Raw genomic sequence first — 27070 nt, 5'->3', positions numbered from 1 at the left:
AGAGACTAACTATGGAGAGAGGGGTTATAACTAAACCATCTAACTATACATAGAGACTAACTATGGAGAGAGGGGTTATAACTAAACCATCTAACTATACATAGAGACTAACTATGGAGAGAGGGGTTATAACTAAACCATCTAACTATACATAGAGACTAACTATGGAGAGAGGGGTTATAACTAAACCATCTAACTATGGAGAGAGGGGTTATAACTAAACCATCTAACTATACATAGAGGCTAACTGTGGAGAGAGGGGTTATAACTAAACCATCTAACTATGGAGAGAGGGGTTATAACTAAACCATGTTATAATACATAGAGACTAACTATGGAGAGAGGGGTTATAACTAAACCATGTTATAATACATAGAGGCTAACTGTGGAGAGAGGGGTTATAACTAAACCATCTAACTATGGAGAGAGGGGTTATAACTAAACCATCTAACTATACATAGAGACTAACTATGGAGAGAGGGGTTATAACTAAACCATCTAACTATGGAGAGAGGGGTTATAACTAAACCATGTTATAATACATAGAGACTAACTATGGAGAGAGGGGTTATAACTAAACCATGTTATAATACATAGAGACTAACTATGGAGAGAGAGGTTATAACTAAACCATGTTATAATACATAGAGACTAACTATGGAGAGAGGGGTTATAACTAAACCATCTAACTATACATAGAGGCTAACTATGGAGAGAGGGGTTATAACTAAACCATGTTATAATACATAGTGACTAACTATGGAGAGAGGGGTTATAACTAAACCATGTTATAATACATAGGGACTAACTATGGAGAGAGGGGTTATAACTAAACCATCTAACTATACATAGAGGCTAACTGTGGAGAGAGGGGTTATAACTAAACCATCTAACTATGGAGAGAGGGGTTATAACTAAACCATGTTATAATACATAGAGACTAACTATGGAGAGAGGGGTTATAACTAAACCATGTTATAATACATAGAGGCTAACTGTGGAGAGAGGGGTTATAACTAAACCATCTAACTATGGAGAGAGGGGTTATAACTAAACCATCTAACTACACATAGAGACTAACTATGGAGAGAGGGGTTATAACTAAACCATCTAACTATACATAGAGACTAACTATGGAGAGAGGGGTTATAACTAAACCATCTAACTACACATAGAGACTAACTATGGAGAGAGGGGTTATAACTAAACCATCTAACTATGGAGAGAGGGGTTATAACTAAACCATGTTATAATACATAGAGACTAACTATGGAGAGAGAGGTTATAACTAAACCATGTTATAATACATAGAGACTAACTATGGAGAGAGGGGTTATAACTAAACCATCTAACTATACATAGAGGCTAACTGTGGAGAGAGGGGTTATAACTAAACCATCTAACTATGGAGAGAGGGGTTATAACTAAACCATCTAACTACACATAGAGACTAACTATGGAGAGAGGGGTTATAACTAAATCATGTTATAATACATGGAGACTAACTATGGAGAGAGGGGTTATAACTAAACCATCTAACTATGGAGAGAGGGGTTATAAATAAACCATGTTATAATACATAGAGACTAACTATGGAGAGAGGGAGGGGTTATAACTAAACCATGTTAAAATACATAGAGACTAACTGTGGAGAGAGGGGTTATAACTAAACCATGTTATAATACATAGAGACTAACTATGGAGAGAGGGGTTATAACTAAACCATCTAACTATGGAGAGAGGGGTTATAACTAAACCATGTTATAATACATAGAGACTAACTATGTAGAGAGGGGTTATAACTAAACCATCTAACTATGGAGAGAGGGGTTATAACTAAACCATGTTATATTACATAGAGACGGCACACGGTTTATATCTTAGTGTCAAGTACAGGAACACTGAAGAGGCTTCTGCGCGTTTGGGAAAAATTACTAAACTAGAAACATGAATCCATTTTCACCCAGTTTCTATCTATTCAGACAGGCCAGTTCCCACATGATTATACCAGTTCATTGTCTACCTGATTGAGCTGCTCCTGGTCGTGAAGGCTTCCCAAGACCCTCCGGTACTTCCTCTCTCTGTACTTCCTGCGGTGGAAAGTGGCTCGTTGCTCGGGCGACGCCCCCATGTGAAGCTCTTCCTCCAGGGGCAGGCTGGCCGCCCAGAAGCTGTTGGCGTTCTCATTTCCCACCTCCAGAAAGAGCTGCGATGTCAGAGGGCAGAGGTCAGAGGTCTAATGAACTATTATAACGGTGAAGCATCAACTGTACTCTCCGTAACCGTCAGAGAACAATCATGTAACATTTGATTAACATTAAAACTTTATTTTAAAACTAAAAGTGTTATAATAATAACCTACTGTAGTCACTGAACGTCTGTAATGTGGAAGCATAATCCCAAATCCTATTACTGTAGCCAAACTAAAGGCACGTGGTAAAATAGTATTTCCTGAAACGCTCCACCACTTCCACAGGAAGAACCTCAACACATTCCCTGTGATCTGGAGCACACATCAAACATCTCCGCACCTCCACCAGCTCGTTGCTCCAGATACTGCTGTCTAACTTCAGGCTCCTAACTTTAGAGAGGCTAGGGCCCAGGAACCGGTGCTGACCTGGGGACACACACACACGCACACGCACACGCACACACACGCACACACACACACACACACACGCACACGCACACACACACACACGCACACACACACACACACACGGTTCAGTAACAAACAGACAAGACAGCAGATATCATAGAGGCATGGCTGGCAGCGTTTCACTGCTCTAATACTCTCTAGTCGAAGACTTCTTTGCAGCGTTCAACACAGCTAATTGGAAATGAAAGCAGAGAAAGAGAGAGAGAGAAGAGGCCATTAATTGCTAATGATTCATGAGTAATTAATTGTGTTTGTTGGTCGGTGTTTATTTGGGTGAACTGAAGGGTTAGGGTTGTTTATGCGTTTTAAGATGGATGGATGGATAAATAAAACATACTGGAGGAGAAGAAGAAGAAGAGATTGATATGCATGTGGATCAGAGTCTCTCATGTGATTAGTGTGTTAGTGTGAAAGGCATCATTATCTATCAGATAGCTGATAGACTATAGACATGGGCTGGACAAAGGGGCCATGGACAATGATACACTTACCATGAGAGGGGACTCAATTATGAGAGTGACTCAGTGAGTGAGTGAGTGAATGAGTGAGTGAATGAGTTAGTGGCTTAGTGAGTGGCTGAGTGAGTGGCTGAGTGAGCCAGTGGCCAAGTGAGCAAGTGAGTGAGCGAGCGGGCGAGTGGGCGAGTGAGTGGCTGAGTGAGCGAGTGGGGGGTGAGCGAGTGGGTGAGTGAGTGAGTGGGTGAGTGAGTGAGCGGGCGAGCGAGCGAGCGAGTGAGTGAGTGAGTGAGTGAGTGAGTGAGTGAGTGAGTGAGCGGGCGAGCGAATGGGTGAGTGAGTGGGTGAGTGAGTGAGCGGGTGAGTGAGTGAGCGGGTGAGTGAGTGAGTGAGTGGGTGAGTGAGTGAGTGAGCGGGTGAGTGAGTGAGCGGGCGAGCGCGAGCGAGCGAGTGAGTGAGTGAGTGAGTGAGTGAGTGAGTGAGTGAGTGAGTGAGTGAGTGAGCGGGCGAGCGAATGGGTGAGTGAGTGGGTGAGTGAGTGAGCGGGTGAGTGAGTGAGCGGGTGAGTGAGTGAGTGAGTGGGTGAGTGAGTGAGTGAGCGGGTGAGTGAGTGAGCGGGCGAGCGAGCGAGCGAACGAGTGAGTGAGTGAGTGAGTGAGTGAGTGAGTGAGTGAGTGAGTGAGTGAGTGAGTGAGTGAGTGAGTGAGTGAGTGAGTGGGCAGGCGAGCGAGTGGGTGAGTGAGTGAGTGAGAAGAAAGAGTGTAAGAAAGAAAGAGAGAGAGAGAGATAATCAAAGCTATGTTTGAGACTTAGTGATAAACTATGGGTGGCTTGTGATAAAAGCATCTGTTAAATGACCATATCATTATTATCGTGTATTATTTTTTGTGATTGTTAATGGGACGCTATTGAATAAAAGTCCTGATGTTTTACGTAAGTAGTTCGTAGGATTCAGAAGTGTGTCTGCGTACAACGACTCACTCTGTCTCAATACAATAGATGAAATACGAGTCTCTAAATTTTGTCCGTACTCTTTGTAACGAGCTGAAACGCCTTCACCCAAAACTAACAACAAGATACGTCCCGCTTCCTCAGAATTCTAAACCCAGTTACCAAAATGTCCTATTAAAAAAAGTCTTAACTGACTGCAACGTCCTCACTTTGTGACATTTCATAAAGGAACACTTCCTACCTCCGCTTCAATCGGCCCGAAACAGGAGATGCATGTGTGGTTGCCACGGAAATGGTTGCCGGGTTATTTGATGTAAAGGGTTGAATACTATTATTATAACATGTGTCATTCAGCGCAGTTGTCGTGTTTGACAGTGGGAAGAGAGAGAGGGGACAGGTATCAGAAACATTTAAAGAGAGAGAGAGAGAGAGAGAGAGAGAGAGAGAGAGAGAGAGAGAGAGAGAGAGAGAGAGAGAGAGAGAGAGAGAGAGAGAGAGAGAGAGGGAGAGAGATACACACACAGGGGTACAAACATCTACCTGGAGGCGAAAACATTCCCTCCCCAATATGCCCCCCCCCCTAGACACAACTACGACAACATAACCAACAAAAACGGGTCACAACTCCCACTGACACCCCTATCAGATCACAGCAAAATCACACTCTACTTGAACATATCTTTGCTCAATCATGAGGCATCAAAGTCAATGGAACTGAATAATATTAAGAAATGCTAGATGAAAGGAAAGTAGGGTAGGGTAAAGTAGGGTACCAAAAAACAATTAGGCAACAACTAATTCAATCCCTTCTAGACAATTTCCTGGACAAAATGTGTCAATGTAATAGTGAAGGTGTAAACTTGGCAGTAGAAAATCTGAACAGAATATTTCACCGCTTCTCTATCAAATCAAAAGAACGTCAAGCAGACAACCTAAGAAAATGTACAATGCTGACAAATGGTTTGATGAAGAGCAAAAACCTAAGAAAGAAATTGAGAAACCTGTCCAACCAAAAACAGAGGCCCAGAAAACCTGAGCCTACTTCACTACGGTGATTCACTAAAACAATACAGAAATACACTACAGAAAAAGAAGGAACAGCACGTCAGAAATCAGCTCAATGTAGCTGAAGAATCCATAGAGTCTATGACAAAGAACAAACAGCAAAAACATATACATGATCAAATACTAATCTTAGAATCAACTATTAAAGACGACGAGAACCCACTGGATTCACCAATTACCTTGAATGAACTACAGGACAAAAAACAAAGCCTGCTACACAAAAAGGCCTGTGGTGTCGATGGTATCCTCAATGAAATGATTAAATATACAGACAACATATTCCAATTGGTTATACTAAAACTCTTTAACATCATCCTCAGCTCTGGCATCTTCCCCAATATTTGGAACTGAGGACTGATCACCCCAATCCACAAAAGTGGAGACACATTTGTCCCCAATAACTACCGTGGGATATGTGTCAACATCAACCTTGGGAAAATACTCATTAACGGCAGACTGGTACATTTTCTCAGTGAAAACAGTGTACTGAGCAAATGTCAAATTGGCTTCTTACCAAAGTACCGTACAACAGACCACGTATTCACCCTGCACACCCTAATTGACAACCAAACAAAACAAAGGCAAAGTCTTCTCATGCGTTGTTGATTTCAAAAAAGCTTTAGACTCAATTTGGCATGAGGGCCTGCTATACCAATTAATGGAAGGGGTGATTGGGGAATAACATATGACATTATAAAATCCATGTGCACAAACAAGTGCACGGTTAAAATTGGCAAAAAAAACACACATTTCTTACCACAGGGCCGTATCGACAAATTGGTCAGGGCACTAGAACAGTCTGCAGCACCCGGCCTCACCCTACTAGAATATGTCTACTGTCAAATGTCTGCTGTTTGCTGCTGATAATCTGGTGCTTCTGACCCCAACAACGGAGGGCCTACAGCAGAACCTAGATCTTCTGCACAGATTCTGTCAGACCTGGGCCCTGACAGTAAATCGCAGTAAAACAAAAATAATGGTTTTGAAAAAAAAAGGTCCAGTTCCCAAGAACATGAAAACAAATTGCATCTAGACACCGTTGCCCTAGAGCACACAAAAACAAGTATACATACCTTGGCCTAAACATCAGCGCCACAGGTAACTTCCACAAAGGGCCTTCTTTGCCATCAAAAGAAACATCAACTTCGACATGCCAATTAAGATCTGGCTAAAAAATAATTGAATCAGTTATAGAACCCATTGCCCGTTATGGTTGTGAGGTCTGGTGTCCGCTCACCAACCAAGAATTCACAAAACCAGACAAAAAATACATTGAAACGCTGCATGCAGAATTCTGCAAAAAAGTATCCTCTGAGTACAACGTTAACCACCAAATAATATACGCAGAGCAGAATTTGGCAGATACCCGCTTATTATCAAAATCCAGAAAAGCGCCGTTGAATTCTAAAACCACTGAAAAGGAAACGATTCCCAAACCTTCCATAACAAAGCCATCACCCACAGTGAAATAAACCTGGAGAAGAGTCCGTTAAGCAAGCTGGTCCTGGGGCTCTGTTCACAAACACAAACACACCCCACAGAGCCCCAGGACAACAGCACAATTACACCCAAACAAACAATCAACAAACAATCATGAGAAAACAAATAAAGATAATTACTTGACACATTGGAAAGAATTTCCCAAAAAACAGCATAAACGAGAATGCTATTTGGCCCTAAACAGAGAGTACACAGTGGCATAATACCTGACCGCTGTGACTGACCCAAAATTAAGGAAAGTTTTGACTATGTACAAACTCAGTGAGCTTAGCCTTGCTATTGAGAAAGGCCACCGTAGGCAGACCTCTCCACAAAATGAGGTGGAAATTGAGCTGCACTTCCTAACCTCCTGCCCAATGTATGACCATATTAGAGATACATATTTCCCTCAGATTACACAGATCCACAAAGAATTTGAAAACAAGTCCAATTTTGATAAACTCCCATATCTACTGGGTGAAATACCACAGTGTGCCATCACAGCAGCAAGATGTGTGACCTTTCGCCCCAAGAAAAGGTCAACCAGTGAAGAACAAACACCATTGTAAATACAACCAACATTTATGTTTATTTATTTTCTCTTTCCTACTTTAACTATTTGCACATAATATGACATTTGAAACATCTTTATTCTTTTGGAACTTTTGGAAGTGTAATGTGTACTGTTAATATTTGTTTATCTATTTCACTAGCTTTGGCAAAATAAACACGTGTTTCCCATGCCAATAAAGCCCTTGCAGTGAAATTTAATTGAATTGAGAGAGAGAGAGAGGAACAATTTGGTTCGAGGACACCATTCTGGACACACCCCTTCCTAACGGGAAGCCAAGGAGAGGTCCCAGTAGCATCACAGACCAGGACATCAGAGCAGGGCTACACGTCGCATCAACTGTCTATTCTCTCTCTCCCCCTTTCATTCTCCACTTGCTTTAAGAAAAGAAAGACAATCTGGAATAATTGAATCATTAGTCTTATCATTAGAGTTTCTGTCACAACCTGATCTGTTTCACCTGTTCCTGTGATTGTCTCCACCCCCTCCAGGTGTCCCTTGTTTCCCCCAGTGTATTTATCCCTGTGTTTCCTGTCTCTCTGTGCCAGTGTATTTATCCCTGTGTTTCCTGTCTCTCTGAGCCAGTGTATTTATCCCTATGTTTCCTGTCTCTCTGTGCCAGTGTATTTATCCCTGTGTTTCCTGTCTCTCTGAGACAGTGTATTTATCCCTGTGTTTCCTGTCTCTCTGTGCCAGTGTATTTATCCCTGTGTTTCCTGTCTCTCTGTGCCAGTGTATTTATCCCTGCGTTTCCTGTCTCTCTGTACCTGTCACGCCTTGGTCTTAGTATTTTGTGTTTTCTTTATTTATTTGGTCAGGCCAGGGTGTGACATGTGTTTATTTTGTGGTGTGTTTTTGTATTGTGGTTTTAGTAGGTATTAGGATTGTGGTTGAGTAGGGGTGTCTAGCATAGTCTATGGCTGCCTGAGGCGGTTCTCAATCAGAGTCAGGTGATTCTCGTTGTCTCTGATTGGGAACCATATTTAGGTAGCCTGGGTTTCACTGTGTGTTTGTGGGTGATTGTTCCTGTCTCTGTTTGTTGTCACAAGATAGGCTGTATAGGTTTTCACGTTCCGTTTATTGTTTTGTAGATTTAGTTATTTAATGTATTTTTCATTAAAGAACATGAGTAACCACCACGCTGCATTTTGGTCCGCCTCTCCTTCTACAGACGAACGCCGTTACAGTACCAGTGCATTTATCCCTGTGTTTCCTGTCTCTCTGTACCAGTGCATTTATCCCTGTGTTTCCTGTCTCTCTGTACCAGTGTATTTATCCCTGTGTTTCCTGTCTCTCTGTACCAGTGTATTTATCCCTGTGTTTCCTGTCTCTCTGTACCAGTGTATTTATCCCTGTGTTTCCTGTCTCTCTGTACCAGTGTATTTATCTCTGTTTCCTGTCTCTCTGTACCAGTGTATTTATCCCTGTGTTTCCTGTCTCTCTGTACCAGTGTATTTATCCCTGTGTTTCCTGTCTCTCTGTACCAGTGTATTTATCCCTGTGTTTCCTGTCTCTCTGTACCAGTGTATTTATCCCTGTGTTTCCTGTCTCTCTGTACCCGTGTATTTATTCCTGTGTTTTTCCCATTCTCCTGCTTTTTGCATTTTACTGCTTTTTCATTCTAATTTTTCCAGTCCTACTGGTTTTGACCCTTGCCTGTTTCTGGACTTTGTACCCACCTGCCTGACCATTCTGCCTGCCTTGACCACGAGCCTGTCTGCCACTCTGTACCTCCTGGACTCTGATCTGGTTTTGACCTTTGACCTGTCCTCGACCATTCTCTTGCCGACCCCTTTGGATTATTTAACATTGTAAGACTCCAAACATCTGCCTCCTGTGTCTGCATCTGGGTCTCGCCTCGTGCCTTGATAGCTTCCTCTTCCTTCAGTTCTATAATTAACTTTTTTTTTAAATCTGTAACACCCGAAACCTATTTAAAAGCATTTTTGTCATTGATTTTCCAAACCAGGTTGGGTAATTTAAGGCGAGTGGTCCGACTTCCTCATTTTGACTTTGCCCTACGCAGCTCACCTCCGCGTGTGTCGATTATATTAAACATTCCTGAAAATGAAATCATTTAAGGACCCGCTTGAAAAAGCTGTGGTGGAAACTTGAGGAATACCAATTACATGGGGTGAATTAAAACGTACGACAAAGACAGGGTATCTGAGACCTCCAGGAGGAGAGAGAATGGGGGAATGAAGAGTTGTGTGTTTGCTAGCATACATGTGTGTGTGTGTGTGTGTGTGTGTGTGTGTGTGTGTGTGTGTGTGTGTGTAGTCCTACGTGCCTGTGTGTGTGTTTGTGTACAAAGGTGGTGTCGTCTTAAACAAATCTAAAAGACAAGGTTAAGTCACCAAGACTCCCAATTCATAATGGATTAGTCTAATACATATTACCACCATGCACTGGGAGATCTAATACATATTACCACCATGCACTGGGAGATCTATATAATACATATTACCACCATGCACTGGGAGATCTAATACATATTACCACCATGCACTGGGAGATCTATATAATACATATTACCACCATGCACTGGGAGATCTAATACATACTACCACCATGCACTGGGAGATCTAATACATATTACCACCATGCACTGGGAGATCTAATACATATTACCACCATGCACTGGGAGATCTAATACATATTACCACCATGCACTGGGAGATCTAATACATATTACCACCATGCACTGGGAGATCTATATAATACATATTACCACCATGCACTGGGAGATCTATATAATACATATTACCACCATGCACTGGGAGATCTAATACATACTACCACCATGCACTGGGAGATCTAATACATATTACCACCATGCACTGGGAGATCTAATACATATTACCACCATGCACTGGGAGATCTAATACATATTACCACCATGCACTGGGAGATCTAATACATATTACCACCATGCACTGGGAGATCTATATAATACATATTACCACCATGCACTGGGAGATCTATATCTAATACATATTACCACCATGCACTGGGAGATTTAATACATATTATCACCATGCACTGGGAGATCTAATACATATTACCACCATGCACTGGGAGATCTAATACATATTACCACCATGCACTGGGAGATCTAATACATATTACCACCATGCACTGGGAGATCTAATACATATTACCACCATGCACTGGGAGATCTATATAATACATATTACCACCATGCACTGGGAGATCTAATACATATTACCACCATGCACTGGGAGATCTATATAATACATACTACCACCATGCACTGGGAGATCTAATACATATTACCACCATGCACTGGGAGATCTAATACATATTACCACCATGCACTGGGAGATCTAATACATATTACCACCATGCACTGGGAGATCTAATACATATTACCACCATGCACTGGGAGATCTATATAATACATATTACCACCATGCACTGGGAGATCTAATACATATTACCATCATGCACTGGGAGATCTAATACATATTACCACCATGCACTGGGAGATCTAATACATATTACCATCATGCACTGGGAGATCTAATACATATTACCACCATGCACTGGGAGATCTAATACATATTACCACCATGCACTGGGAGATCTAATACATATTACCACCATGCACTGGGAGATCTATATCTAATACATATTACCACCATGCACTGTGAGGTCTATATAATACATATTACCACCATGCACTGGGAGATCTATATCTAATACATATTACCACCATGCACTGGGAGATCTATATCTAATACATACTACCACCATGCACTGGGAGATCTAATACATATTACCACCATGCACTGCGAGATCTATATAATACATATTACCACCATGCACTAGGAGATCTATATCTAATACATACTACCACCATGCACTGTGAGGTCTATATAATACATACTACCACCATGCACTGTGAGGTCTATATAAGACATACTACCACCATGCACTGGGAGATCTATATAATACATACTACGACCAGGGGGAGGTTTATGACCCCCATAAATACCTTTCCCATTTTTCCTCTCTCTACTCTACCGATGTGACTATTGAAAATCCCTTTGTTAACATTGAGAGAGAATCTGGTGACATCAAAAGATGGGAACGGAACCATATTTTGGTAATCCAACCAGCTGAAAATATGTCTGAGACATTATTACTTATGATAGGACGACATAAACTGTAACTTTGAAAGTCTACAAATTCTAGTTATCCGATTCACATGGAATTGTTGTGCAATTTAAATGTTTAAATATGTCACTATTTGTGAAAAGATTAAATACAATTTTAGCTTCCAAATGAGAGAATTGGGTTTTCATGAGTGAACTATGCTCAACTCAGTGGCCCCGCCCACATGAACAGACATTGGTTATAAACTACGAAACACGCCCTTCTCTCCCCTCCTATTTAAAGCCCTTAACGAAAAGGTAACTTCTGTTCTGAGGACGTAGGGCTACAGTCCTACATTAAAAGGGCTCAGACAATAAGCTGTTCCACGGACATGTGGACCTGAGGTCCCCATGTTGAAAGGACAAAGAACTAAGCTAACCTCATCAAGAATCGAACAAAATTAGCATTGAATTTCAATGGGAAGGTGACGACCTACATGCCGGAAGGATGAATTTCGACTATACCAGCCAGAATATAGCATGAGCATATAGCATGGCAACTTTAAGCTTGGCACATCTAGCCACTGGGATTGTTGCCCATTATTCAAGGCAAAACTGCTCCAGCTCCTTCAAGTTGGATTGGCACTGGGATCTAGCCACTGGGATTTTTGTCCATTCTTCAAGGCAAAACTGCTCCAGCTCCTTCAAGTTGGATGGGTTATGCTGGTGTACAGCAATATTTAAGTCATACCACAGATTCTCAATTGGAATGAGGTCTGGGCTTTGACTAGGCCATTCCAAGACATTTAAATAGTTCCCCTTAAACCACTCGAGTGTCGCTTTAGCAGTATGCTTAGGGTCAATGTCCTGCTGAAAGGTGAACCTCCATCTCAGTCTCAAATCTTTGGAAGATTGAAACAGGTTTACCTCAAGAATTTCCCTGTATTTAGCGCCATCTATCACTCATTCATTTCTGACCAGTTTCCCAGTCCCTGCTGATGAAAAACTTTCCCACAGCATGATGCTGCCACCACCATGCTTCACTGTGGGGATAGTATTCTCGGGGTGATGAGAGGTGTTGGGTTTGCCCCAGACATTGCGTTTTCCTTGATGGCCAAAAAGCTTTTAGCCTCCTTTGACCAGAGTACCTTCTTCCATATGTTCGGGGAGTCTCCCACATGTCTTTTGGCAAATACAAAATGTGTTTCCTTATTTTTTTCATTAAGCATTGGCTTTGTTTTGGCCACTCTTCCGTAAAGCCCAGCTCTGTGGAGTGTACGGCTTAAAGTTGTCCTATGGACAGATACTCCATTCTTCGCTGTGGAGTGTTGCAGCTCCATCAGGGTTATCTTTGGTCTCTTTGTTGTCTCTCTGATTAATGCCCTCCTTGCCTGGTCCGTGAGTTTTGGTGGGCGGCCCTCTCATGACAGGTTTGTTGTGGTGCCATATTCTTTCATTTTTTTATAATGGATTTATTGGTGCTCTGTAGGATGTTCAAAGTTTCTGATATTTTTTTTATAACCCAACCCTGATCTGTACTTCTCCACAACTTTGTTCCTGACCAGTTTGGAGAGCTCCTTGATCTTCATTGGGCCACTTGCTTAGTGTTGTTGCAGACTCTGGGGCCTTTCAGAACAGGTGTAAATATACTGAGATCATGTGACAGATCATGTGACTTCTGAAGGTAATTGGTTGCACTAGATCTTATTCGGGGGTTTCATAGCAAAGGGAGTGAATACATACGCACCACTTTACCATTTTCAATTTTTTACATTCTTTTGAAACAAGTTATTTTTTTCATTCCACTTCACCAATTTGGACTATTTTGTGTATGTCCATTACATGAAATTCAAATAAAAAAAAATCTATTTAAATTACAGGTTGTAATGCAAAAAAAAATAGGGAAAATGCAAGGGGGGTGAGTACTTTCGCAAGGCACTGTATTCTCTGTTTTTATTGAATCTAATCCATCCGACTAGTCAGAGGCTAGGAAAGCACACACAAATTCCCCCTGGGTGGTGTAACACATTACCTCCTAATCGTCTTCCTGGGTGGTGTAACACATGAACTCTTACTAGTCTTTCTGGGTGGTGTTACACATGAACTCTTACTAGTCTTTCTGGGTGGTGTTACACATGAACTCTTACTAGTCTTTTGGGTGGTGTAACACATGAACTCTTAATCGTCTTCCTGGGTGGTGTAACACATGAACTCTTACTAGTCTTTCTGGGTGGTGTAACACATGAACTCTTACTAGTCTTTCTGGGTGGTGTTACACATGAACTCTTACTAGTCTTTCTGGGTGGTGTAACACATGAACTCTTACTAGTCTTTCTGGGTGGTGTAACACATGAACTCTTACTAGTCTTCCTGGGTGGTGTAACACATGACCTCCTAATCGTCTTCCTGGGTGGTGTAACACATGAACTCTTAATCGTCTTCCTGGGTGGTGTAACACATGAACTCTTAATCGTCTTCCTGGGTGGTGTAACACATTAACTCTTAAAATGTCTTCCTGGGTGGTGTAACATATGAACTCTTAATCTCTGTTTTTATTGAACACTGACCTCCATCCGTCTTCCTGGGTGGTGTAACACATGACCTCCTAATCGTCTTCCTGGGTGGTGTAACACATTACCTCTTAATCGTCTTCCTGGGTGGTGTAACACATGACCTCCTAATCGTCTTCCTGGGTGGTGTAACACATGACCTCTTAATCGTCTTCCTGGGTGGTGTAACACATGAACTCTTAATCGTCTTCCTGGGTGGTGTTACACATGAACTCTTACTAGTCTTTTGGGTGGTGTAACACATGAACTCTTAATCGTCTTCCTGGGTGGTGTAACACATGACCTCCTAATCTTCTTCCTGGGTGGTGTAACACATGACCTCCTAATCTTCTTCCTGGGTGGTGTAACACATGACCTCTTAATCGTCTTCCTGGGTGGTGTAACACATGACCTCTTAATCGTCTTCCTGGGTGGTGTAACACATGAACTCTTAATCGTCTTCCTGGGTGGTGTAACACATGAACTCTTACTAGTCTTCCTGGGTGGTGTAACACATGAACTCTTACTATTCTTCCTGGGTGGTGTAACACATGAACTCTTAATCGTCTTCCTGGGTGGTGTAACACATGAACTCTTAATCGTCTTCTTGGGTGGTGTAACTAACACATATATCAGTGTGGCGTTCCTTTTTTTATTTTGTCTATCGCACACCTGTCTATTCTCTTTTTCTCTTTTTCTCTCGCTACCTCTCTCTTCTTTATCTCCTTCTCATTCTCTCCCTGGCTTGTACCCTTTTTCTCTCTCCGTCTCTCTCTGAAATGGTTGGTTTCACCCTCTGCCCACCCATCCCCTGTCTCCTTCTCATTCTCTCCCTGGCTTGTACCCTTTTTCTCTCTCCGTCTCTCTCTGAAATGGTTGGTTTCACCCTCTGCCCACCCATCCCCTGTCTCCTTCTCATTCTCTCCCTGGCTCGTTTTTTCTCTCTCTGAAATGGTTGGTTTCACCCTCTGCCCACCCATCCCCTGTCTCCTTCTCATTCTCTCCTGGCTCGTACCCTTTTTCTCTCTCCGTCTCTCTCTGAAATGGTTGGTTTCACCCTCTGCCCACCCATCCCCTGTCTCCTTCTCATTCTCTCCCTGGCTCGTACCCTTTTTCTCTCTCCGTCTCTCTCTGAAATGGTTGGTTTCACCCTCTGCCCACCCATCCCCTGTCTCCTTCTCATTCTCTCCCTGGCTTGTACCCTTTTTCTCTCTCCGTCTCTCTCTGAAATGGTTGGTTTCACCCTCTGCCCACCCATCCCCTGTCTCCTTCTCATTCTCTCCCTGGCTTGTACCCTTTTTCTCTCTCCGTCTCTCTCTGAAATGGTTGGTTTCACCCTCTGCCCACCCATCCCCTGTCTCCTTCTCATTCTGTCCCTGGCTTGTACCCTTTTTCTCTCTCCGTCTCTCTCTGAAATGGTTGGTTTCACCCTCTGCCCACCCATCCCCTGTCTCCTTCTCATTCTCTCCCTGGCTTGTACCCCTTTTCTCTCTCCGTCTCTCTCTGAAATGGTTGGTTTCACCCTCTGCCCACCCATCCCCTGTTCCATTTGTGAAAAGTGAGGCGAGGAGTCAAGCTCTATTTTCATGTTCAACAGAGTCTATCAATCAGTTAAAGTGAAGAGCAAGAAGGAGGAGGAAAGGGGAAGGAGAGGGAGAAGGATGCAGGGTGAGGAAGGGAAGAAGAGAAGGGAAGCAGAGGACAAGAGACAAAAGAGGACAGAAGGGATGCATGTGTGAAGGAGAGGTATGGAGGGAGTGGAAGTAGAGTCTATAGATAGAAGTCTGGAGAATAAAACATTGTAATGTTTGGAGAGTGACATTGGCATAGCGGCAGTCTCTTTAGTACCTGCACACTTCTTACAGATGACAACCCCCAGATTGATGGAGGCCCATTCGGGCTGCGACGCTCGGCAGTCGGCACAGATCCTGTTGGACTCGTTGAACCAGATCTTCTCGGCCACTTCATAATCGGAGAGCGTTTCGGCTATCGATTCCTGGAATGCTTCAATCCACTCCTCTTTCTCCCTTTCCGATTCGGCCGTGAAGCTGAAACAAAATATATATATATATATTTTTACACCACATTATTGATGTCAGCAGACCAATTAAACAGTACATACAATTTGCGTTGCTTCATGTGGTGGGGTTATATGGTTTCTTTACATTGTGGGTGATGTGTACGTATGGGGTTGAATAGGTTAAGTGCAATGATGCATATAAAACCTGTATTGCTGACGGTACGTATAGGCCAATTAGAGGTTTTGAAGCAAACGGTCGGCCATATTGGTAGTCCTCAGAAGGAGCAGTCCTACATTGGAATGTATAGGCTCTAGAGTATTTCAATGACATTTTTCAAGGTCAAAATTGGATTTATTGAAGTATGTATTTGTGGTAGTGGGGACAGTAACATGCGTACTCTCTAAAATAAATACTTATATTTTTTATTTTCTGTTCACATATAATAAAAAAATACACATTAAGGTGTCTATAATAGATTCAAAACGGTGTGGTTCAAGCCCTGAATGCTGATTGGCTGACAGCCGTGATATATCAGACCGTATACCATGGGTATGACTAAACATTTATTTGTACTGCTCTAAGTACATTGGTAAGCAGTTTACAAATAGACATGAGGCCTAAAAACAAATAAATTAGCAAAAATGTCTAAAAAACTATTTTTTATTTGTCATTATGGTGTATTGTCTGTAGATTGATAAGGGAAAAAAACTATTGAATCAATTTTAGAATAAGGCTGTAACGTAACAAAATGTGGAAAAAGTCAAGGGGTCTGAATAATTTCCGAAGGCACTGCATATACAAAATTATGTGGACACCCCTTAAAATTAGTAGATGTGTCTATTTCAGTCAAACCCTTTGCAGAGAGGTGTATAACATCAAACACACAGCCATGCAATCTCCATAGACAAACAGTGACAGTAGAATGGCCTTACTGAAGAGCTCAGTGACTTTCAAAGTGGCACCGTCATAGGATGCCACCTATCCAACAAGTCAGTTTGTGAAATGTCTGCCCTGCTAGGAGCTGCAAAGGTCAACTGTCAGTGCTGTTCTTACGAAGTGAAAAGGTCTAGGAGAAACAACGGCTCAGCTGCGACGTGGTAGGCCACACAAGCTCACAGAACGGGACCGTCGAGTGCTGAAACGTGTAGCACAGCTGTGGGAAACTCCAGTCCTCTGGGGCATGATTGGTGTCACCATTTTTCTCCATTCCTAGCAAACACAGCAGATTAATCCAATTGCATTCTAAACTGAAGATCACGATCAGGACTGGAATTGCCCACCCTTGCTGAAGCATGTAAAACATTGGCTGTCCTCGGTTACAACACTCAGTACCGAGTTCCAAACTGCTTCTGGGAGCAACGTCAGCACAATAACTGTTTTGTCGGGAGCTTCATGAAATGGGTTTCTATGGCCAAGCAGCCATACAAGCCTACCATAACCATGTGCAATGCCCAGCGTCGGCTGGAGTGGTGTAAAGCTCGCCCCCATTGGACTCTGGAGCAGTGGAAAAGTGTTCTCAGGAGTGATGAATCACTCTTCACCATCTGGCAGTTCGACGGACAAATCTGGGTTTGGCAGATGCCAGGTGAACGCTACCTACCCAAATGCATAGTGCCACTGTAAAGGTTGGTGGAGGAGGAATAATGGTCTGGGGATTCATGGTTCGGGCTTGGCCCCTGAGTTCCAATGAAGGGAAATCTTAGTAGACAATCACACTCTAGACAATTCTGTGCTACCAACTTTGTGGTAACAGTTTCAGCACGACAATGCCCCCGTGCTCAAACCGAGGTCCATACAGAAAAAGAGATCGGTCTGGAAGAACTTGACTGGCCTGCAAAGAGCCCTGACCACAACCCCATAAACACCTTTGGGATGAATTGGAACACCGACTGCGAGGTTAAACACATCATTGGTTAAGTATGTGTGTGTGTGTGTGTGTGTGTGTGTGTGTGTGTGTGTGTGTGTGTGTGTGTGTGTGTGTGTGTGTGTGTGTGTGTGTGTGTGTGTGTGTGTGTGTGTGTGTGTGTGTGTGTGTGTAGGGGTATACCGTGGCTTCACCCCCCTTTGCATTTTTCTTATTTTGTTGCTTTACAACCTGCAAGTGAAATATCATTTCTGGGGGTTTGTATCATTTGATTTACACAACATGCCACCTTTTGCTACAATTACAGCTGCAATTGTCTTGGGGTATGTCTCTATAAGTCTGGTACATCTAGCCACTGGGATTGTTGCCCATTCTTCAAGGCAAAACTGCTCCAGCTCCTTCAAGTTGGATGGGTTACGCTGGTGTACAGCAATATTTAAGTCATACCACAGATTCTCAATTGGATTGAGGTCTGGGCTTTGACTAGGCTATTCCAAGACATTTAAATGTTTAACCCTTAAACCACCCGAGTGTCGCTTTAGCAGTATGCTTAGTGTCATTGTCCTGCTGGAAGGTGAACCTCCGTCCCAGTCTCAAATCTCTGGAAGGCTGAAACAGGATTCCCTCAAGAATTTCCCTGTATTTAGCGCCATCCATCATTTCTTCAATTCTGACTAGTTTCCCAGTCCCTACAGATGAAAACATACCTACAGCATGATGCTGCCACCACCATGCTTCACAGTGGGGATGGTGTTCAAGGTGCTGAGATGTGTTGGGTTTGCGCCAGATCTTCGGGAGTCTCCCACATGCCTTTTGGCAAACACCAAACGTGTTTGCTTATTTTTTCTTTAAGCAATGGCTTTTTTCTGGCCACTCTTCTGTAAAGCCCAGACCCGTGGAGTGTACGGCTTAAAGTGGTCCTGTGGACAGATACTCCAATCTCTGCTAAGAGGCTTTGCAGCTACTTCAGGGTTATCTTCGGTCTCTTTGTTGTCTCTCTGATTAATGCCCTCCTTGCCTGGTCCGTGAGTTTTGGTGGGCGGCCCTCTCTTGGCAGGTTTGTTGTGGTGCCATATTCTTTCATTTTTTTAATAATGGATTTAATGGTGCTCCGTGGGATGTTCAAAGTTTCTGATATTTTTTTTATAACCCAATCCTGATCTGTACTTCTCCACAACTTTGTCCCTGACCTGTTTGGAGAGCCCCTTGCTTAGTGGTGTTGCAGACTCTGGGTCCTTTCAGAACAGGTGTATATATCCTGAGATCATGTGACACTTAGATTGCATACAGGTGGACTTTATATAACTAATTATGTGACTTCTGAAGGTAATTGTTTGCACCAGATATTATTTAGGAGCTGATAACGAAGGGGGTGAATACATTTGCATGATCCATTTTTCCTAATATATATATATTTTTAAATTTCACTTCATCAATTTGGACTATTTTGTGTGTCCATTACATGAAATCAAAATCAAAATCTATTTAAATTACAGGTCGTCATTCAACAAAATAGGAAAAATGCCTAAAAGGGTTGTGAATACTTTTGCAAAGCACTGTAAACAGGTCCTTTGACATCATCAGTGTAATATGAAACATTAACGGAGAACATTGGAATAATATTCTCACATGAGAGGTAGAGAGAAAGAAAGAGAGAGGAAGGAAGGGAGAGAGTGAGACCGAGTGGGAAATGAAAAACAGGTAGGGAAGATGGAGGAAAATGTTGATGTGTCAGCCATTAGAGTCCATATAAGTGCATGTGTGCAAAATAATAAATGTCTCCCAGTGTGTGTGTGTGTGTGTGTGTATTTCAATCTCACACACACACACACACACACACACACACACACACACACACACACACACACACACACACACACACACACACACACACACACACACACACACACACACACACACACACACACACACACACACACACTCCTTATCAGTCATGTTGCTCTTTTTCTACCACTCAGAATCCTTTAGCACACAATCCTTTTCCCTCTGCTTTCACAGAAACACACATTCTATCCCCCTGCCAGTCTCTCGGGCTGAGAGAGGAAGAGCTCCCAAATTGGGTGCCTATCAGGGCCTAAAGTGACTGGGAGTCATCCGAGACTGGTGCTACCCTGTCACTTACTCCAGCCATGTCTCACTCATTAGGCTTCGAGCAAGACAACTACTGAGCGGAGTGCTTCCCCCGAAGCTATTCAACATATCTATTACTTTCTCTCACAGGAAAGCATAAAGATGCACACATTGCAGCTGTGAGTAGAGCTGGTGAATCTCTCTCTCTCTCTCTCTCTCTCTCTCTCTCTCTTTTCTTGCTGCTGGAAAGAACGAAGGAAGAGAGGGAGGGAGGATAGGAGATGAGGGAGGAGAGAAGAGGGGAGAAGCTGAGATGAAGTTAGTCTGGTGGTTTCCATGGTAACCTCTCATTCTGTCTCTCCCCCCCCATCTCCCTCTCCATCCCTCTCTTTCCTGTTGACACAGAGGGTCGGTGGTAGTATATCCCAGAGCAGCATCAGCAGCAGCAGTTGGGATCGATAGGAGAGCATCTGAACTCAATCAACCTATCTGCTTTCTGCTGAGGACAATTCCAAAGGGATGACTGCTCCCATCAGGACTTGAACAACTGCCTCAAAGACCACAGAAGAAGTGGGAGAGTGAACTACTGCCTCCAAGACCACAGAAGAAGATGGATAATGAACTACTAACTCAGTGTTCTGCTATTGCTGTAAGAATAGTCCACAGAGACCAGTGCTAGCATATGCCAACCTGTGCCCTTCCATTAGCCCTTACCACTGCAAATTATATACCAATCCAGCACCAACACATGTTCTACAAATAATAACCTGAAGTGTTCGGTAACACCGTAACAAACTATTCATAAGGCATGTATAAACTATTCATAAGGCCTTTATAAACTATTCATAAGGCATTTATAAACCATTCATAAGACATTTATAAACCATTCATAAGGCCTTTATAAACTATTCATAAGGCATTTATAAACCATTCATAAGACATTTATAAACCATTCATAAGACATTTATAAACCATTCATGAGGCATTTATAAACCATTCGTAAGGCATTTATAAACCATTCATAAGGCATTTATAAACCATTCATGAGGCATTTATAAACCATTCGTAAGGCATTTATAAACCATTCGTAAGGCATTTATAAACCATTCATGAGGCATTTATAAACCATTCATGAGTCATTTACAAGCCATTGATGAGTCATTTACAAGCCATTCATGAGGCATTTATAAACCATTCATGAGGCATTTATAAACCATTCATGAGGCATTTATAAACCATTCATGAGGCATTTATAAACCATTCATGAGGCATTTACAAGCCATTCATGAGGCATTTATAAACCATTCATGAGGCATTTACAAGCCATTCATGAGGCATTTATAAACCATTCATGAGGCATTTATAAGCCATTCATGAGGCATTTATAAACCATTCATGAGGCATTTACAAGCCATTCATGAGGCATTTATAAGCCATTCATGAGGCATTTATAAACCATTCATGAGGCATTTATAAACCATTCATGAGGCATTTATAAACCATTCATGAGGCATTTATAAGCCATTCATGAGGCATTTATAAGCCATTCATGAGGCATTTATAAACCATTCATGAGGCATTTATAAGCCATTCATGAGGCATTTATAAACCATTCATGAGGCATTTATAAACCATTCATGAGGCATTTATAAACCATTCATGAGGCATTTATAAACCATTCATGAGGCATTTATAAACCATTCATGAGGCATTTATAAACCATTCATGAGGCATTATAAGCCATTCATGAGGCATTTATAAACCATTCATGAGGCATTTACAAGCCATTCATGAGGCATTTATAAACCATTCATGAGGCATGTATAAACCATTCATGAGGCATTTATAAGCCATTCATGAGGCATGTATAAACTATTCATGAGGCATTTATAAACCATTCATGAGGCATTTATAAACCATTCATGAGGCATTTATAAACCATTCATGAGGCATTTATAAACCATTCATGAGGCATTTATAAATCATTCATGAGGCATTTATAAACCATTCATGAGGCATTTATAAACCATTCATGAGGCATTTATAAACCATTCATGAGGCATTTATAAACCATTCATGAGGCATTTATAAACCATTCATGAGGCATTTATAAACCATTCATGAGGCATTTATAAACCATTCATGAGGCATTTATAAACCATTCATGAGGCATTTATAAACCATTCATGAGGCATTTATAAACCATTCATGAGGCATTTATAAACCATTCATGAGGCATTTATAAACCATTCATGAGGCATTTATAAACCATTCATGAGGCATTTATAAACCATTCATGAGGCATTTATAAACCATTCATGAGGCATTTATAAACCATTCATGAGGCATTTATAAATAAACCATTCATGAGGCATTTATAAACCATTCATGAGGCATTTATAAACCATTCATGAGGCATTTATAAACCATTCATAAGACATTTATAAACCATTCATAAGACATTTATAAACCATTCATGAGGCATTTATAAACCATTCGTAAGGCATTTATAAACCATTCATAAGGCATTTATAAACCATTCATGAGGCATTTATAAACCATTCGTAAGGCATTTATAAACCATTCGTAAGGCATTTACAAGCCATTCATGAGGCATTTATAAACCATTCATGAGTCATTTATAAACCATTCATGAGGCATTTATAAACCATTCATGAGGCATTTATAAACCATTCATGAGGCATTTATAAACCATTCATGAGGCATTTATAAACCATTCATGAGGCATTTATAAACCATTCATGAGGCATTTATAAACCATTCATGAGGCATTTATAAACCATTCATGAGGCATTTATAAACCATTCATGAGGCATGTATAAACCATTCTTGAGGCATTTATAAGCCATTCATGAGGCATTTATAAACCATTCATGAGGCATTTATAAACCATTCTTGAGGCATTTATAAGCCATTCATGAGGCATGTATAAACCATTCATTTACAAGCCATTCATGAGGCATTTATAAACCATTCATGAGGCATTTATAAACCATTCATGAGGCATTTATAAACCATTCATGAGGCATTTATAAACCATTCATGAGGCATTTATAAACCATTCATGAGGCATTTATAAACCATTCATGAGGCATTTATAAACCATTCATGAGGCATTTATAAACCATTCATGAGGCATTTATAAACCATTCATGAGGCATTTATAAACCATTCATGAGGCATTTATAAACCATTCATGAGGCATTTATAAGCCATTCATGAGGCATTTATAAACCATTCGTAAGGCATTTACAAGCCATTCATGAGGCATTTATAAACCATTCATGAGGCATTTATAAACCATTCATGAGGCATTTATAAACCATTCATGAGGCATTTATAAACCATTCATGAGGCATTTATAAACCATTCATGAGGCATTTATAAACCATTCATGAGGCATTTATAAACCATTCATGAGGCATTTATAAACCATTCATGAGGCATTTATAAACCATTCATGAGGCATTTATAAACCATTCATGAGGCATTTATAAACCATTCATGAGGCATTTATAAACCATTCATGAGGCATTTATAAACCATTCATGAGGCATTTATAAACCATTCATGAGGCATTTACAAGCCATTCATGAGGCATTTATAAACCATTCATGAGGCATTTATAAACCATTCATGAGGCATTTATAAACCATTCATGAGGCATTTATAAACATTTATAAACCATTCATGAGGCATTTATAAACCATTCATGAGGCATTTATAAACCATTCATGAGGCATTTATAAAGGCATTCTATTCTGAGGCATTTACAAGCCATTCATGAGGCATTTATAAACCATTCATGAGGCATTTATAAACCATTCTGAGGCATTTACAAGCCATTCATGAGGCATGTATAAACCATTCATGAGGCATTTATAAGCCATTCATGAGGCATTTATAAACCATTCATGAGGCATTTATAAGGAGGCATTTATAAACCATTCATGAGGCATTTATAAACCATTCATGAGGCATTTATAAACCATTCATGAGGCATTTATAAACCATTCATGAGGCATTTATAAACCATTCATGAGGCATTTATAAGCCATTCATGAGGCATTTATAAACCATTCATGAGGCATTTATAAACCATTCATGAGGCATTTATAAACCATTCATGAGGCATTTACAAGCCATTCATGAGGCATTTATAAACCATTCATGAGGCATTTATAAACCATTCATGAGGCATTTATAAACCATTCATGAGGCATTTACAAGCCATTCATGAGGCATTTATAAACCATTCATGAGGCATTTATAAACCATTCATGAGGCATTTACAAGCCATTCATGAGGCATTTATAAACCATTCATGAGGCATTTATAAACCATTCATGAGGCATTTACAAGCCATTCATGAGTCATTTATAAACCATTCATGAGGCATTTATAAACCATTCATGAGGCATTTATAAGCCATTCATGAGGCATTTATAAACCATTCATGAGGCATTTATAAACCATTCATGAGGCATTTATAAACCATTCATGAGGCATTTATAAACCATTCATGAGGCATTTATAAACCATTCATGAGGCATTTATAAACCATTCATGAGTCATTTATAAACCATTCATGAGGCATTTATAAACCATTCATGAGGCATTTATAAACCATTCATGAGGCATTTATAAACCATTCATGAGGCATTTATAAGCCATTCATGAGGCATTTATAAACCATTCATGAGGCATTTATAAACCATTCATGAGGCATTTATAAACCATTCATAAGACATTTATAAACCATTCATGAGGCATTTATAAACCATTCATGAGGCATTTATAAACCATTCATGAGGCATTTATAAACCATTCATGAGGCATTTATAAACCATTCATGAGGCATTTATAAACCATTCATGAGTCATTTATAAGCCATTCATGAGGCATTTATAAACCATTCATGAGGCATTTATAAACCATTCATGAGTCATTTATAAACCATTCATGAGTCATTTACAAGCCATTCATGAGTCATTTATAAACCATTCATGAGTCATTTACAAGCCATTCATGAGTCATTTATAAACCATTCATGAGTCATTTATAAACCATTCATGAGTCATTTATAAACCATTCATGAGGCATTTATAAGCCATTCATGAGGCATTTATAAACCATTCATGAGGCATTTATAAACCATTCATGAGGCATTTATAAACCATTCATGAGGCATTTATAAACCATTCATGAGGTATTGATAGTGTATCATTTATTACATCACTACTCCCACATCTGTAAAACTGGGGTTTGAGTTGATTTGTATTTTTACAGGGACAGTGCACATTAATCAACGTTTCACTAAAAATTATGGTTTTAGCCAGCTGGCTAATTTTCAACCACAGTCCCTGGGCAGGTTATTAAAAACCATTCCAATCACAATACAGACAATCAATGAGCAGTGAGCACATGCAGAGCAACAAAGGCCAAGCAACACTTAGCAGACAGACAGAGCAACATAGGACAAGCAACACGCAGACAGACAGAACAACACAGGACAAGCAACATGTAGTACGAGGGCAGACAGAGCAACACAAGACATGCAACATGCAGAGATACAGAGCAACACGTAGTATGCAGACATAAAGACCAACACAGGACAAGCAACACGTAGTATGCAGACAGACAAAGCAACATAGGACAAGCAACACGTAGTATGCAGACAGACAAAGCAACATAGGACAAGCAGCAAGTAGCATGCAGACAGAGAAATACAGGACAAGCAACACGTAGTAAAAAATCAAATCAAATCCAATTTTATTTGTCACATACACATGGTTAGCAGATGTTAATGCGAGTGTAGTGAAATGTTTGTGCTTCTAGTTCCGACAATGCAGTAATAACCAACAAGTAATCTAACTAACAATTCCAAAACTACTGTCTTATACACAGTGTAAGGGGATAAAGAATATGTACATAAGGATATATGAATGAGTGATGGTACAGAGCAGCATAGGCAAGATACAGTAGATGGTATCGAGTACAGAATATACATATGAGATGAGTATGTAAACAAAGTGGCATAGTTAAAGTGGCTAGTGATACATGTATTACATAAGGATGCAGTCGATGATATAGAGTACAGTATATACGTATGCATATGAGATGAATAATGTAGGGTAAGTAACATTATATAAGGTAGCATTGTTTAAAGTGGCTAGTGATATATTTACATCATTTCCCATCAATTCCCATTATTAAAGTGGCTGGAGTTGAGTCAGTGTCAATGTCAGTGTGTTGGCAGCAGCCACTCAATGTTAGTGGTGGCTGTTTAACAGTCTGATGGCCTTGAGATAGAAGCTGTTTTTCAGTCTCTTGGTCCCAGCTTTGATGCACCTGTACTGACCTCGCCTTCTGGATGATAGCGGGGTGAACAGGCAGTGGCTCGGGTGGTTGATGTCCTTGATGATCTTTATGGCCTTCCTGTAACATCGGGTGGTGTAGGTGTCCTGGAGGGCAGGTAGTTTGCCCCGGTGATGCGTTGTGCAGACCTCACTACCCACTGGAGAGCCTTACGGTTGAGGGCGGAGCAGTTGCCGTACCAGGCGGTGATACAGCCCGCCAGGATGCTCTCGATTGTGCATCTGTAGAAGTTTGTGAGTGCTTTTGGTGACAAGCCGAATTTCTTCAGCCTCCTGAGGTTGAAGAGGCGCTGCTGCGCCTTCTTCACGATGCTGTCTGTGTGAGTGGACCAATTCAGTTTGTCTGTGATGTGTACGCCGAGGAACTTAAAACTTGCTACCCTCTCCACTATTGTTCCATCGATGTAGATAGGGGGGTGTTCCCTCTGCTGTTTCCTGAAGCCCAGAAGTATGCAGACAGACAGAGCAACATAGGACAAGCAACAAGTAGCATGCAGACAGAGAAACACAGGACAAGCAACAAGTAGCATGCAGACAGAGAAACACAGGACAAGCAACAAGTAACATGCAGACAGAGCAACATAGGACAAGCAGGAAGTAGCATGCAGACAGAGAAACACAGGACAAGCAACAAGTAGCATGCAGACAGAGAAACACAGGACAAGCAACAAGTAACATGCAGACAGAGCAACATAGGACAAGCAACAAGTAACATGCAGACAGAGAAACACAGGACAAGCAACAAGTAACATGCAGACAGAGCAACATAGGACAAGCAACAAGTAACATGCAGACAGAGAAACACAGGACAAGCAACAAGTAACATGCAGACAGAGCAACATAGGACAA

General features: G+C 41.1%; 1 protein-coding gene and 1 long non-coding RNA gene across 9 annotated transcripts in view; both read right to left on the bottom strand.

Moving 5' to 3' along the window:
* The window catches only part of arap2 (ArfGAP with RhoGAP domain, ankyrin repeat and PH domain 2), a 272636-nt gene that overhangs the window by 146598 nt on the left and 98968 nt on the right, over positions 1–27070 (bottom strand). For all 8 annotated transcript variants that reach the window (XR_008062416.1, XR_008062417.1, XR_008062418.1 and 5 more), the window contains exons 11-13: positions 15696–15895; positions 2532–2617; positions 2024–2206 (exon numbers count right to left, since the gene is read on the bottom strand). Coding sequence is in view for 1 of the 8 variants with exons in the window: in XM_052459291.1 (XP_052315251.1) it covers positions 2024–2206; positions 2532–2617; positions 15696–15895 (469 nt within the window). In the remaining 7 variants the exon portion in view is untranslated. The remainder of the gene's footprint in view (positions 1–2023; positions 2207–2531; positions 2618–15695; positions 15896–27070) is intronic.
* Positions 11982–14710, bottom strand: LOC127906690 (uncharacterized). The gene is made up of 3 exons (XR_008062433.1): positions 14260–14710; positions 13937–14223; positions 11982–13834 (listed from the first exon to the last, which is right to left on the bottom strand). It is a non-coding gene; the product is annotated as an uncharacterized LOC127906690 (long non-coding RNA).

Source organism: Oncorhynchus keta, chromosome 13, assembly GCF_023373465.1.
Source record: "Oncorhynchus keta strain PuntledgeMale-10-30-2019 chromosome 13, Oket_V2, whole genome shotgun sequence".
NCBI classification, from domain to species: Eukaryota; Metazoa; Chordata; class Actinopteri; order Salmoniformes; family Salmonidae; genus Oncorhynchus; species Oncorhynchus keta.
Note: the sequence above shows the minus strand (reverse complement) of the source record. Positions and strands in the feature narration are given on the sequence as shown.